Source organism: Cyrtonyx montezumae, unplaced genomic scaffold (genome assembly GCF_038088225.1).
Source record: "Cyrtonyx montezumae isolate F1298 unplaced genomic scaffold, pur_monq_1.0 scaffold_0, whole genome shotgun sequence".
Lineage (NCBI taxonomy): Eukaryota > Metazoa > Chordata > Aves > Galliformes > Odontophoridae > Cyrtonyx > Cyrtonyx montezumae.
In genome coordinates this window covers 26,151,244-26,165,364 of record NW_027071824.1, presented here as the reverse complement: position 1 = coordinate 26,165,364, position 14,121 = coordinate 26,151,244, and the positions used below count along the sequence as shown (strand labels likewise).

At 36.1% G+C, this 14,121-nt stretch overlaps 1 protein-coding gene across 1 annotated transcript in view; it reads right to left on the bottom strand.

The window, feature by feature from the left end:
• The window catches only part of GALNT2 (polypeptide N-acetylgalactosaminyltransferase 2), a 92,500-nt gene that overhangs the window by 36,387 nt on the left and 41,992 nt on the right, over nt 1–14,121 (bottom strand). Inside the window, exons 2-3 of the mRNA XM_065730689.1 lie at nt 8,212–8,302; nt 3,880–4,033 (exon numbers count right to left, since the gene is read on the bottom strand). Coding sequence (XP_065586761.1) covers nt 3,880–4,033; nt 8,212–8,302 — 245 coding nt within the window. The remainder of the gene's footprint in view (nt 1–3,879; nt 4,034–8,211; nt 8,303–14,121) is intronic.

Below are 14,121 nucleotides of genomic sequence, written 5' to 3'. Positions count from 1 at the left end.
TGCAGAAAAGAGCACATCTAAAGAGGTAATTACTCACAGCAATGAAGCCCATTATTTAAAAAAAAAACAGGAAAAAAAACACTACTACAAATTTCTGAGGAAGAAAACAAGATTTTTAGACTTTCAAATAAAATGGGAGGAATGCTTCAGTTACACATTTATCCTCCTATTATGTTGGTGTCAATAATGCCACAGTTAAACTCAATAAACCAAAGAAACAACATCATCAGTTTGGGAATGCAGAATATCTTCCCTCAACTTACAGCACTTACCTGGATAAAATAAAACTTGAACTAAAAATATCAAACTAGACCTTCAATGCTTAGCAAAAGTTATTAAATTTAATTAGATACAAAAAGTATAATTTCTTTCCCTAGAAATTTGAGTTACTGAGCTAACTCATCAGTAACAACCATAGTTGTTTGAAATGTATGTGGTTTGTTGAAACCACTTTTTGATAGAAAGATTCACTTTAACCAAGTAGATATTCACTATGATAGGTTTTATCTGGATACCAGAGACTGGAAAGTTTGCTTCTTGTCTATATAAAATGAAAATTTTAACATGAGTTCAGAGCCTACTAATACTTGTGGAGTTGGGGAAAAAAAGTTTAATTTAAAGGAAGCATCTGCCAGTAATTCTTATAAATCATGCCAAGATATTTGTCGAGAGACATTAACAAAAGCACTGATCTGAACTGTGGGAGGCACTGGTCCTCAAATACCCGAAAGCATGGAGTATTCCACCCAGCTCCTATCTCAGAGACAGTTTTACACTGAAAAAATGACAGCTTTGGAGATTTATCATTATGACTGTGCAGTCACCTTCTGGGTCTCCAAGATCAATCTACCACGTTCATCTCTCAGCCTGAGACATGTTATAAACAGATAGCAACAGAAGAAACCCAGAGGTTCCTCAAACCTCATTTACATTCCACCAGACCTCCTCACTTCTTTTCATATGTTCTACCTGCCTGTTCTCACATCTCCTTTTTCCTTTAACAATGGCAAGCAACTTAAAGGGGCAAACCAAAGTGTTTTCCTGTAGTGTTGACAAGCTTTCACAAAACTATGAAGTAGAAAACTTCATATCGCTAGTATAATTTGTTAGATACAGAAAAGCCTAAACAACAATATAAAAAAAAGAAATGCATTCACACATTCAACTGCTTCTAAACAGTCTAGACAATTTCAGCTCTTAAAAAGTATTATGTAGCTATTTTTAAAGTCAAATAGCCTTTATAAACATCAATTAGGAAAGTTGCAGATACAATAATAAACACTTCCTCAGTTTTCTTGAAAAACGTTGTAGCAATGCCAAAGGAAGTATCAATCTTAACCCAGGTGCCTACAATTTTTACTGAATAATAACATGCTTCCAGGTGTCAGATGTGCAGTTCTTTAAAATATTCTTCTCCCCATAGTGATTAATCTTGCATTTGCCATTAGACAGACCTCAAACAAGTATTTAATGTGACTTTTTTTTTTTTTTTTAGCTTCTGCAGTTACAGTCCTTGCCAAAATAGAAGGAAAATTAATTACAAGACAGCAAGGAAAGCACCATGAACAATTTGTAGGAATTACTGCTCTAGTAATTTTCTTTTCTTTAAAAAGATGACTATTTACAGATTGATGGGCACTTAAACCTGCCTCATAGCAAAGTCTAAGTAATAAGCCAGCATATATGCAGCCTTTCTCCAGAAACATCTCTCACACTTCCTTGCAAGGCTCTTTTCAAGGACCACTTAAAAAATAAAATAAAAAATAAAAATAAACCAAGAAAGCCACATCAGTCATGGCTACTATAAAATAATTTGTCTCCCGTCATCTCTCTTAATGTTCTTCTCAACAAAGGAGACCATTTGTCTGTTAGAACCCCCTAGAGAATATTCAGTATCTAATTAAATACCTAGAAATTTTCCAAACACAGTCTAAATTATGGAAGTTTCAAGATACTAGTGGCTGAGCCTTCCCTACCAGCAAGGAAAGGGGGGAAACCACACTGGTCTAAATCCAGTTTGAATGGTTTTCCTGTGCAAAAAAAATAAAGTATATTTAATTAAAGTAATACGCTTTACTACTCAGTGAGCATCATATTTTTCAGTGCTCTCATGGCAACAAGTGAAACACAGAATTCTTCATAGTTTCCACGTTAACTAATGCCAGACTACACAAGACTCACTTTACTTCATCTGAGATATCACCTGTTTAAAGGAAACCTAAGATCACACTATTACACAATGGATTTAAAATTACATAATGAATAACTACGTTTTTCTAAATACCTCATCTGCTATACTGTTTTCTAGAGACAATTATGAAGAAAAAAATCACCTTTCTTTTCTACCTCTGTCATCTCCTCTACCTTCTTCTACACACAGATATGAATGCACACTCTTCCTAGCTGCAGAATTACTGCAATTCAGCTACACACAGCTGTTTAATTTCATGCTTTGAGCCTGCACTTGCCTTGTTCTTAAAAGAAAGTATCAACATTCTAAACTATCAAGAACAACTCTTTTTTGCTTTTCTTCAAGTTACTGACATCATAATGAGCAACCATCATTTTAATATTAATCAAATCTGCTTACACAAGGTTGGTCCAAATCACTTAATTTCTTTACCAAATGTCAGTCTCCTCCAAATGAGAAACATTATCATCTTGCTCTGAAGTGTGCTGATTTGGGAAGTAGTACAAACCCACAGACACAGCAAAAGCTTTTAACCATCTGAAGTTCAAGTTTGTCCCCAGAATGGTTCTGGCACATGAGGTTCCCTCTTCCCAATGACTCTATGCTTCCTCCAAAATCAGTCACTATCTCTCAGTTTTGTATCATCTGAAAACTTACTAACATTGTGTTCTGCCACACCATCTATGTTATAAACAAAGATATTTATGAGTATCGGACCCAGTATTGACTTCTGCTCCACCTTGGTCACCCTCAGAAATAGCTTCTATATCTGCTTATTCTACTCCATAGTTTCAGAGAAGCCACAAAGCCACACCAACACACAGCAGGCTTCCCTACTCTCTCAGAAGAAGGTAAGATGAACTTCGTGGTTGTGGAAAGAAGGTATCCTTTTGTTTACATAAATGTGGTCTGTTAGATGGAACGCCACATCCAACAGCCGTCTACCTCATTCCTACAGCAAGAGGGAAACATCACCACAAATACAGAACAGTGAATCCTGCAACTCAGGAAGACAAATTTATCATTACTGAGCAACCAATCCAGCCTCATTCCCAAGCTACACAACAATTCAAAATCCACTACGAATTTTGAAGCCATAAGCACATGACAGTTTATATACTAAAAAAGCACGTCAGGTCCACATGATCTGGAAATAATTCTTTTAATACTAAGTGTTCAGCACTACTTTGGCCTGCAGTTTCCCTTAGAAATGGGAGAGGAGTTTAGCAATCAGCTCAGCTGAGTAGGAAAGACCTGCAAGCCACTCCAGAAAAGAAATACGAAACATATCTCTGGAAACTATCAAGTGTAGAAATAATGTTAGAGTTTTACTGCAGGGATACTGATCAGCGTTGCATTTGTTGAGATGTCAATCACCAGAGTGAAGTTAAGACAGAACCCTTTACAAACACAGAAACCAAGAAAAGTCATCAGATAAATAGGAACAAAAAGAGATTGAAATACAATGCCAGTTTTGACAACGAATACGCACTGATAGAAGTCCTGGAAACAAAAACAATTGAGCAAGATTTATTGTTCTTCATTCTGCTGTTTAAGGATTACAGCACAGTTTACTGCTCCTTACAACCTGAAAGCTGGAGAACTCCTGCATTCAGAAAACTTCTCTCTGCTCAAAATATGCAAACAAAGGCTAATCCAAGCCAAACACGGCCCAGTTTGGAACTTACTGATCATGCCTCGTGTCAGGAATGTTTCGGTCCATTCGTAGTTTGTCACTTTCTACCTGATTGAACTTATTGCGAGCGTATGGATCCTGACCAGACCGCACCATGGTAGCGCTAACATAAGCATCTTGATCAAAGTCTTGCCACCGAACTTTTCCTACAATAGAAAAACAGGAAAATATCCAGCTTAACCTCCACAACTTCAAGAGAATCCAGAAATCCAAATAGAACTAATTCTATTTTGCAATGAAGTAATTAAGCCCCAACAGTATTTTTAACAGCGCAGCATTGCACTCACTTTTGCACATTAATTTACTCCAGAACACCCTGTGAATTAACAATATTGAACCATTTCACAGCTCTCAGTTCACACAAATAATCATCAGATGGCCGTGCTTCATCATATCTGCTATTTTGTTGGTTTTGCCCCTACAACCACAACATCAATGTAAAATATAATTTAATATATTCCAAATATTCACACACTTTTTAGATCTTTTTAAAGGTCCAGGCTTCAAAGACATTCCAATTTAATTTCATACTGTCACATTATTCAAACCATAACCAAACCATTCGAGAACAAGGCTTTTAAAAATATGAGAGGACATTATTCTTAAAAACTAGCATTTCAGATAGGCAGAGCACCACAAAGCTCTCCAATAGAAATTAATGTGACATAACTGCAACCTTCTTTACATTCAGAAAGGAATCACAGATTAACTACTCTTTAACAAAGAGGGTGCTATTTATATAACTGTCTGCAGCACTTGAACATGTATTCCTAATATTGAAGGGTAGATCGACATCCATCCCCTAGGAATGAAATTTCACAGTATTTATTGCCTTCAGCTGTAAAAAAAAAGTTTAATAACAAATGCATCAAAACTATCATTTCTTGCTTCTGATTGAACTCTTTTTTATACTGACAGTCAAACTTTCGTTACCTATGGCAAATTTATACCACCTGTAATTCAAAAAAAACCAACAATATACTTCTCTTAAGATCAGCTTTTAGGCAAATACAAAAGTTCAGGCATATCCTACAGTATGCTGATACACACAGAAGGAATACTGTTACAACCACTATTAGTGAGAGTCAGATTGCTCAGACATTTCAAGGTTTACCTTCCTTCTCTCAACCTATGAAGCACAAAAACTAAGGTGCACCTCATTTAAAGCTTTCATTCCTAAAACATGCTATAATTATTTTATGTGAACTTCTGTTAGGAGAATCTGAAACTGAAAGAAAACATTTCTTTCAGTACAGTTAAATACAACAACTGCTAGTTGTTTACCTTAAACTTAAATTGAGCAGATTCGTAACTCCAATCTTAGGTGTGAGTGTGTTAAGGCAACCAAACTGACATCTAACATGACAATAAATCCAACAGTAAATGAATTGCAGAGTTTGCCACTTGAGACATACAAGACCAAAAATCATTCTGTTAAGAATCAGGGACCAGAGTATGCTGCAATGCTGAACTTGAATTTGACAAGCGATTATTTTACAAATGCAAAGATCAGATATTCTTCAGTATTAATGTGACCACCAGTAGGATTGTTCTGAGGCTGAGAAGCAGAGCAGAGATAAGAGGGGGAAAAAAAAGTGAAATACTGAAGCTGCTTTTTGTCCATAGACAGTAACAGTTATTTTCCAACTCTAAGGTCTAGGAGGAGGCAATCAACTAGAATAGTGCAATAAACCATATATTTTTTTTAATACACTGGTGTGGTTTTAGATAGGACTGGGGTTTTTTTATTTTGTTTTTAGACTCTGAAACAATAAATAGCTTCATTAAAAAAAATTAAGTGCTAGTTTTGTGGATTTGTTCAAGGAAAAAAAAAAAATCAAGAAGGGAGACATTTCACAGAGCTGAATTTACTGAAAACCAGTGCCAGCCCATAGAATAAAAAGACAAGTGAATCTGGCTTCAAAAAGCAGGAGGGAAGCAAAGCCTGGCTCTGGCTCCATCAGACGATCTTGTCAATTGTGTGGAATATATATATTATATCAGATCCATTAGGAAAAACTCAGATAACAGTAAAAGCAGCTTGAAGTCAAATAGAGAAGGTAAAAAGCACAGCAGATAAAATTTGTGCACAACCAAGCAGCAGGCCTCAAAGTGTAGGAACGGACAGACACAAAATTCCACAAATAGCTTCCGCTCCCTCATCCTGACTCGGAGAGGCTTATAAGCAGTAAGATACCCAATATAAATATGATTATTTTGACTTAAAGACATTAAAAGACTCCATATCTTTGTTAACTAACAGAAGGAGCTAGCTGATTAACTGCTGAAACTCCTATCTTTGCTTGCTTGAGGCTGAAGAAAAAAAAACATTTAAAGAGAACTGGCAGTACAGTTTTGCATTTGTTACCCATGCAGAGAGTTCAGAGTCGGACAATTTTACTACAGAAGTTGACATCGTGATTGCACAAAACAAGAAATACAATTGTGTAACACAACAGGTCATAACATGACAAAAGATTAACATACTCTAACGTACAGAAGGCAGTACAAAGGTTTAACTACTGTTTTTCTACGTAATCTAAAAAATAGCAAAACATTTCTTTGCATGAATTCTGAAAGACACTATACTGCATAATGGTGAAACCTAAATTACAGGTCTCCCAACTTCAATGAAAAAGCAAGACAGTATTGAACCAAATCTCTCTTGAAATGTGATCATTTTGTTCTAAAGCACTCCCAAAAGTATCTGTAGAAGTACAAATTCCACATGGATTCAAAAATTTGTCTACTCAAATTGAAAAAAAAACAGTGATTTGAGAGTGCAAAATTCTGAGTAGCCTTTAATGTTTGAGACTCATGCTACCTTGCAGTAACTATTATCCTGCCTGTTAAATTAAGTCTTAAGAGATTGCTAATCAATGGATTAAACGAAAGGAATCCTGACCTGTCCTACTTTACATCTAATTTTGCTTCTAACCTTTCAGGTTCTGATCTCTCTCCCTTTTGACCTAAAATACTTCCCACTTCTTAATACTCAAACAGTTACTTTGGGCAACATAGAAAAGAAAATCTTTGGAGACATAGATGGAGTTTGACTCAGAATACATAAAAATTCAATATTTATGAATATTTTTTTTCCATCTTATTTTACACATAAATATTAGTGGAAAGAAGAATTCTAGTTGGAAGACATGCATTGGCTAATTTGTAATCCCAGTATCAGGGAAACTATTTCTTAAACTTGCAGAGATTTCTCTTCAAGAAAAAGTACTTGGAAAAAGTCTCCCAAAAACCAAGCTGGGGTGGAAAACATTGTCAAAAAGCATATATACATAACCAGAGCTTCATTTCCCCTCTCTAGAAAGCAATAAAATAAGGCAATCCAAAAGCTGCAGAAAAAAGAGAGCCATGAATTTTAAACAACCTATCCAGTAAAAAGGTTTTATGATTGTAAAACAAGAATCGCCTCACATTATTGGGCATGGAAGTTTCTAGTTGCTTAATAGGAAGTTTACCTCAGTTGTGTCTTTCCTCAAGATCTCAAACAAATTCAAATATTTGACTTATTTATGGCTAAAAAAAGTTATGAAGGTTAATTGAAGAGTTAAAAAAACAAAGTGAAGCAATCTGACCAGAAGGTGTCCTCTTTGTAAGCTTCTTGAATACAGTGTAAAATATTCAAATTCATTTCAGTACTTCTGCACTCCTTGCTACATAAACTCTAGCTACATATTAAATCTCACTGATGTGAAAGTTAAGCATCAGAAGAATTTTTACAGCAGTCACATCAAATGAAGGTTCTGTAACTAACTATCCCAGCTCATCTTCAAGTTACGACTCCATTTTTTACAAATAAGCAGTCACACTGCTCTGTTTCTTTGCAAATACAAGACAAATACTCAAAAGGAAACAGAAAAAATATGGTATATGCTCAAAAAAGAAAACACTCCATCATACCTTTGTCACAAAAGCTACACAAAGCTAAAAAAAAGAAAAATGCCAGAACCTTGACTGAATCCTCAGTGAGAAGTATAGCTGCAAGGTGACTTCTCTGTAGACAATGCTGACAGGCAACATACAAATGGACTACTTTTCAATTAGGTGCATTAACAGCAGCTCCAACCTACTGCAAGATGACAAATGTATTAGCAAAGAGTAACTTTCTATGATTTTAAGCCCAAAGTAATAGTGAAGAAGGTAAGATTTAAGGAAGCTGAAGCCTTAAGAACAGAGGTACATACTAATCCTTTCACTTCCAAACCATAAAAAATGATTAGAATCAGAAGAACTGCATTGCTTTATGGCTATCAAGTAGCTGCACACTATGCCTATAGATCTTTCATCACAAACTTTACTGCAATACCTGGAGGTAATGTCTCCATACTTTGCGCTTTGTCCTCCCCATCACCGACATGCACATCTTTCCTTTTGGCATCTATGTCATTTGGGTCCTCCTGAAAAACAAAGTATACCAGTTAGGAATATTATTCTACAGATTATGCAATAACCGAGCTTCTGCATTTTAAGTCCAAGATTTTGCAGACCAAGAGAGCCAACTTTGAAAGAAAAAAGGTAGACATTTCCTCTATTGATGGAAAAAGAATTAAAAAGTAAAAACAGAGTAAAAGCAAGGCAGGCAACAATTACATGAAATCTAAAGAAAGACCTCCTCCAATAAGAAATAACACAGCTACAAAAGTTACCTCAGAAAAAAAATATCTAGCAATTACATCCCAAGTGGCAGCTTTCTCATTAACCAGAAAGCCTCACAAAATATTCACAAGTTACTTTCATGCTGTTTTGAGATTATGCTGGGTTCCTCAGGTAATTCTGATGGATTTGTTATTACAGTAATATGGATAATACCCATTTAGAGAGAGTAAAAAAAAAAACAACTAAGATTTCTTCCTCCTCCCTCTCCAAATTCCAACATTTATCTAAAGTCTAATTTTAGTTCCAATAGGGAAAAAACACAACCTCATACTTTTATTTCATTATCACAAATACATAAAGTGGCAATGGAATTTAGGTTCATACTGTATGACATACTCGGATGCAGTTGAGAAGAGTGTAAATTTTAAAAAGGAAGATAATTACCAATAGTATACTGCTTTATACAATAAACCAACTGAATTCAGCTCCAGCAGCTTTTGCTGCTGCAGACACTTAAAGGAAATTCTGTTACTCTTTCTATATCTCCATCAAAGAAGTCCTAATTACAAGCCTTGGGTTTTTTAGGGCAACATTTTTGCTACAAACAACAGAACTGCCTGTACCTCTTCTAAAATCTGTCCAAGCCTCCAGAACAAGATGATAGTACGCAAGTTGCCTACTGCAAGTGGTCTCAGATACTGCAGCTTCTAAGCTGTACTTGGTACTTCTTTAGAATAATAAGTAGGTGGAATGAGCCAAATTCATTTTGGAGAACATCTGAACCATAAATGATGGTTTTTCAGCATGTCCCCAGGCACAAATACTGAACTTTCCAATATAAACTCAGCTTAACTGTGTACATTAAGTAAGAGCTAATAACTGGAGATTTTAACGTTATGTCTCATATTCCTAAAACACCAAAATGCAAAACTTGATGTTTTATTATTGGTAATAATTTATTGAGAAGCAGTTATATAAACACTGAAGTTAAAATTGAAGCGCTATCAATGCATGTTTTTCACAGAACCATGTACTGAGGATATCAGAGAGGATATTTGTCCAAGTTCTCATACTATTCACACACAGTCCATGTTTTGGGCTGCAAGAATTTGGGGATGTCAATAACTCTTCTGAAAAAAAATAAAATAAAAAGAACATTAAAACTTAAAACACATCAAGAGAATTATCATGGCTCATGTAGGTGAATGAAAGTAGATTTCACTGCGCTGTAAGCCCCAGCAGCACACTGAAGCAAAAGCTTTCTTTGATTCTAGGAAGTCTGGATTTTACTAGCTATTTGGCTCTGTACTCCATTTACAAGGATAGTAAGTGCGGAAACACTTTAAGAATAACTACAAATATCAACTCTAGGTGGGAAAAAATCTTCCCAACACATGAATGTCAAGTTCTGCAAGTATTTTACCAGGTTCTCCATTGTCCCAAATTACTGTAATAAGACCAAGACAAAAATATGTTAATTGAAAAAGAAAAGCAAAACATCCATTAAGCATTCAAAAAAAAAAAAAAGAGGAATTTTTCCTACAGTTAGACAAAAATCTTTTTTCTTCTACTCTCACACCTTTTAAGCCTTTAAAAAATACCTCTGCCATTCCTACTGAGCTTAACATAGGAGAATGTGCCATTAGGCATGACAATATATAAAGTTCTTTCTACTTATTTTCCCCCACCATCTCCCCACTTCAACTGCAAAGAACAGAACTTAAACTTCAAAATGTTGAATGCAATTTTGAATACTTATGAATTAGAGAACCGCACCCAACTACTTGTGTACGCTCTGCAGAAATTCTCAGGTAAGCCACATTGCAAGGACAAAGTTCCTAACAGATTGCTGGGGATTCAGTCTCTCTCCTAGAGCTCCTATCAAACAGAACAGGGATGCAGAGTACAGAATATTGAGCTCCAGCCTTTGTGGCTTTAATTAAGGCTCTGTGGTATTCTTCTCCAAAAGAAGTCTATTTTAATGATGTTCTATATTAACCAACAACTTTCGACCAGTAAAGCATTTTGAAGATATTTGCAGATATCCAACAGCTTTAAAGGGGAAAAAATACATTATATCCTTTAGAGAGAACTCAAAGAGCACAAATGGGAAGGAAAGTAGATACTAATGCCAAATATAGAAATACACCAGGATCAACCAGTTTATTTGAATCTCTAACTGTAAATTGTTTCACCATGTTAATTTGGTGCAACACAAATGAAACGTATGGCCAGATAACATTCCTGTTTTGTCACCATCAAAAGGAAGCATTGCTTTTTCAGCTTGCTTAGAGTGAAACAAAATACGATTTTCTAATGTAATCCTAAAAAGCTTTTGTATTTGATGAATAATCTTAGTAGACCATTACAATTCTTGCACTGATGATCTTCATTCACGTAAAAAAGCTAAGCTTAAGACAAGATTGAAACAACCAAAATTGCTCAATGGGAGGCATAGTTCCAAGCTCTCATGATTGAAGAGATTTAATGAATAAAATTAGAAAAAGGCTAATGCTAAAACAGTATTAATATTATTAATATTTCACACTTCATAATACTATTTTCCCGGCACACTAAAAAAAACTGACAACGTCAAGCTGTAATTTATAGCCATTTTTGATTTGGACAAGTATTTCAAGCTTGCTGAAAAAATTAAAAGGTAGGTAGCCAAACATCATAGATGCTAACTAAACATTAGATGCAGGTGCAACACCATTACAGTAATATTTGTGATCCTTGCTTGTGATGTTATATCCTTAGGTCAGGATACATAAAGTTGTATCAGTGCTTTTAACTATAATGCAGGTGTCAAGGATTTAGCATACATCAAATTTTACTTATTTTTACACATCACGTCACAGCTTTCCATTACTCTTGATTCAGTATCAGATGATCTACAAAGACAAAATTGCAAGCTTTCAACTCCATTCAGAGGGAAATCTTACAGCAATACTATAGTAATATTGTGATGTACCAAACAAACCAAACTGTAATTAAATCCTAAATTGAATTACATTTCCGGTACTCCGAAAGCTCAGAAGCTAAGACAAAGTACACTTATCAAGTTGTTAAAACACTCAATGCAAATCACAACCACAATAGATTTTTTCCACTGAAAATTAAGATCAACTGATATCTTCAACAGCTATTCAACTGTGCTTTTTGTTTATAAATTAATAACATGTCTGGGGAAAAAAGGAACAAGTGTTTACTATTCAGCTTTAATACACAGGTCACTAAGTAATGCCTCCTTATTTATTTCCACAGAACCTACAACAGCTATGAAGAGCACAAAAATGCTGTTTGACAGAGTGAACTCTCAGCTGCAAGACATTTTTTTAACACAGTAACCACCAGTAGCTGTGCATTTTCACCAGAGCCTCCATGCTACGCTCCTAACAATCTGTACCAGTGGATGTGACCCACTGTCACCACTGCTGAAATGTACCACCCACTGCTTCACCAATGCTCACATCCACTCTTTGGTCTCCAGAAACGTACAGCATGCATCAATGAATGCCAGTGGGTGCCATTTTCTCCTCATGGAGTAACTCAATGGCACACTTTCGCTTCATCAGCATTTCAGTGTTAAACACCATTTGCTCAGATTGCCCCTCTCTGCCATTTGTCACACAGCAACAAAATTTGATGGAATATTGGTGAGAAGCCTCTACTGCCATACCACCACCATCTGGCTCTGACATCATGGGCTGACATCGTAAGTGGGAGACATTACTTCCAGAGAAGCCTTCATATATTGTTCAGGATAGCTTTCGCTATAGGTAGAATTGAAAGAATTAAGAGTTTTTATTGTTTTCTTTTTGGAAGGTTTTTGGGGTTTTTTGCTTTGTTTTTTGTTTGGGGTTTTTGTTGTTGTTGTTTGTTGTTGTTGTTGTTGTTGTTTGTTTGTTTTAAGGCTGTTTAATTGCTGAAGCACAGTGTATTTTTACTTAAGAAAATGTTAAAATGTCTCTACACCTGAAAAAGCATACATTAGTTCATAAGCTTTGCTACTGCACCCTTTTCCTCCTCAACTCATTCACTCCATTAACACAATGTGGTAGAGACCCGAGATACGACAAATGGTGCAGTGGGGGATTTCAGCTTCAGGACTGAGTCTCAGCTAATCTCTACAGAGTTAAAAAGAAAAGCTTCACCAAATGATGAGTTACGCATTTAAGACAGCATTGAGTGGTGGGTGGGAAAGGAGGATGAAGCACTTAGTAAAAATTCTAAGAAAGATTCAAACTCATTTTTACAGCATTTCTACACATCTACTGCAAGATGTCATCATTTGCAGCAAGAAATGTAAGATAAGTGCCATTCAGTTTCAAAAGCTGTAATTACACACAGACATACGTTATTGGATCATTTCATTAGCATTACTTAGATCATCCAGACTCCTTCCCCTTCTGGTTTGGGTGTATTTATTTGCATCTAATGTTATAGTCCTTAGAAGTGTTTCAGAGCAATTAGTGTTTTGCCGATCTTTTTTGTGCCAAGTGAAATAATGACATTAAACTAATCCAAATCTCTAGGTATTACTGCTCTATAGAAGTACTACTGTTTTTCCTACTTACATCTTTTTCTTTTTTAAACTCACATTTCAAGTGCCACAGATTTGACATTTAATTGTGATATATTAGACTTCATTATAGGATTTCTATCCTACACTGACTTCCTGTCGCCAAGAGAACAATTTACCAATGTGCAACATCACTAGATATATCAAGATCTCACATGCCTTATAAGCGGCAAGTCAACACAGAATACAGAAAAAACTCTTGCTGTCAAAAACATCAACTGGAAGCTGAGTGTGCATCCAACTCCAGTCTTCCTACTACTGAGGACCCAGATGCTGAACACCACACAACATTGAGGCACAGGAGATGTTTGGGAGCTGTGACTGCACCACACACCACCAGGACAGCTGCTCACTGTCTCCTCAATGGAAGTGGCAGCAATGCAGATGACAACATCTCATGGGTGAACACACAGCAATACCTCACGGGCTAATGCCATCCAGCCACCTTAGATGCATGTCAAACGTGGAAAAGACCTCCCTTTCTCATTGCTGTGTAGCAATGCAACATTTCAATGCTGTTCATGCAGAATGCAAAGCGTGAAATTAAATAAAATAGAAAGCTCTACTTTGGTAACATATATCAAGATCGGATGCTTGAGAAGAGAGGCGTAACAGGGCAAAACACACACTAAAGCTGAATATCAGCTTTGGTACTTGCTTTTAAGATGCTGGCCAAGAGCCAATCGCAGGCAGATTTCCTTCTACTGAAGATTTTCTAAAAGGAAACTGAATACTGGCAGCATCTTCAAAGCATCACCTGATCCACCCAGCCTAATACAAGGCTTTTCCGCACTATGCAATACAAACCACTCAAATTAGCTGATTTAGGAAGAGGTGCTCTCACTGAAGCAGATACTTCTCTCAGCACTCCGTGTACTTCTGCTCCAGCAGTGCAGTGGGACCAAATATGCAGAAGCAACTTGATGTTACATAGCTCAGCACTGCAACAGTTCAGTCCCCATCGAACACCAAGGCTCTTTGCAGTAGCTAGTTACCTGAGAAAGGATTCAAAGCTGGCTATGCATGGATGCAGCC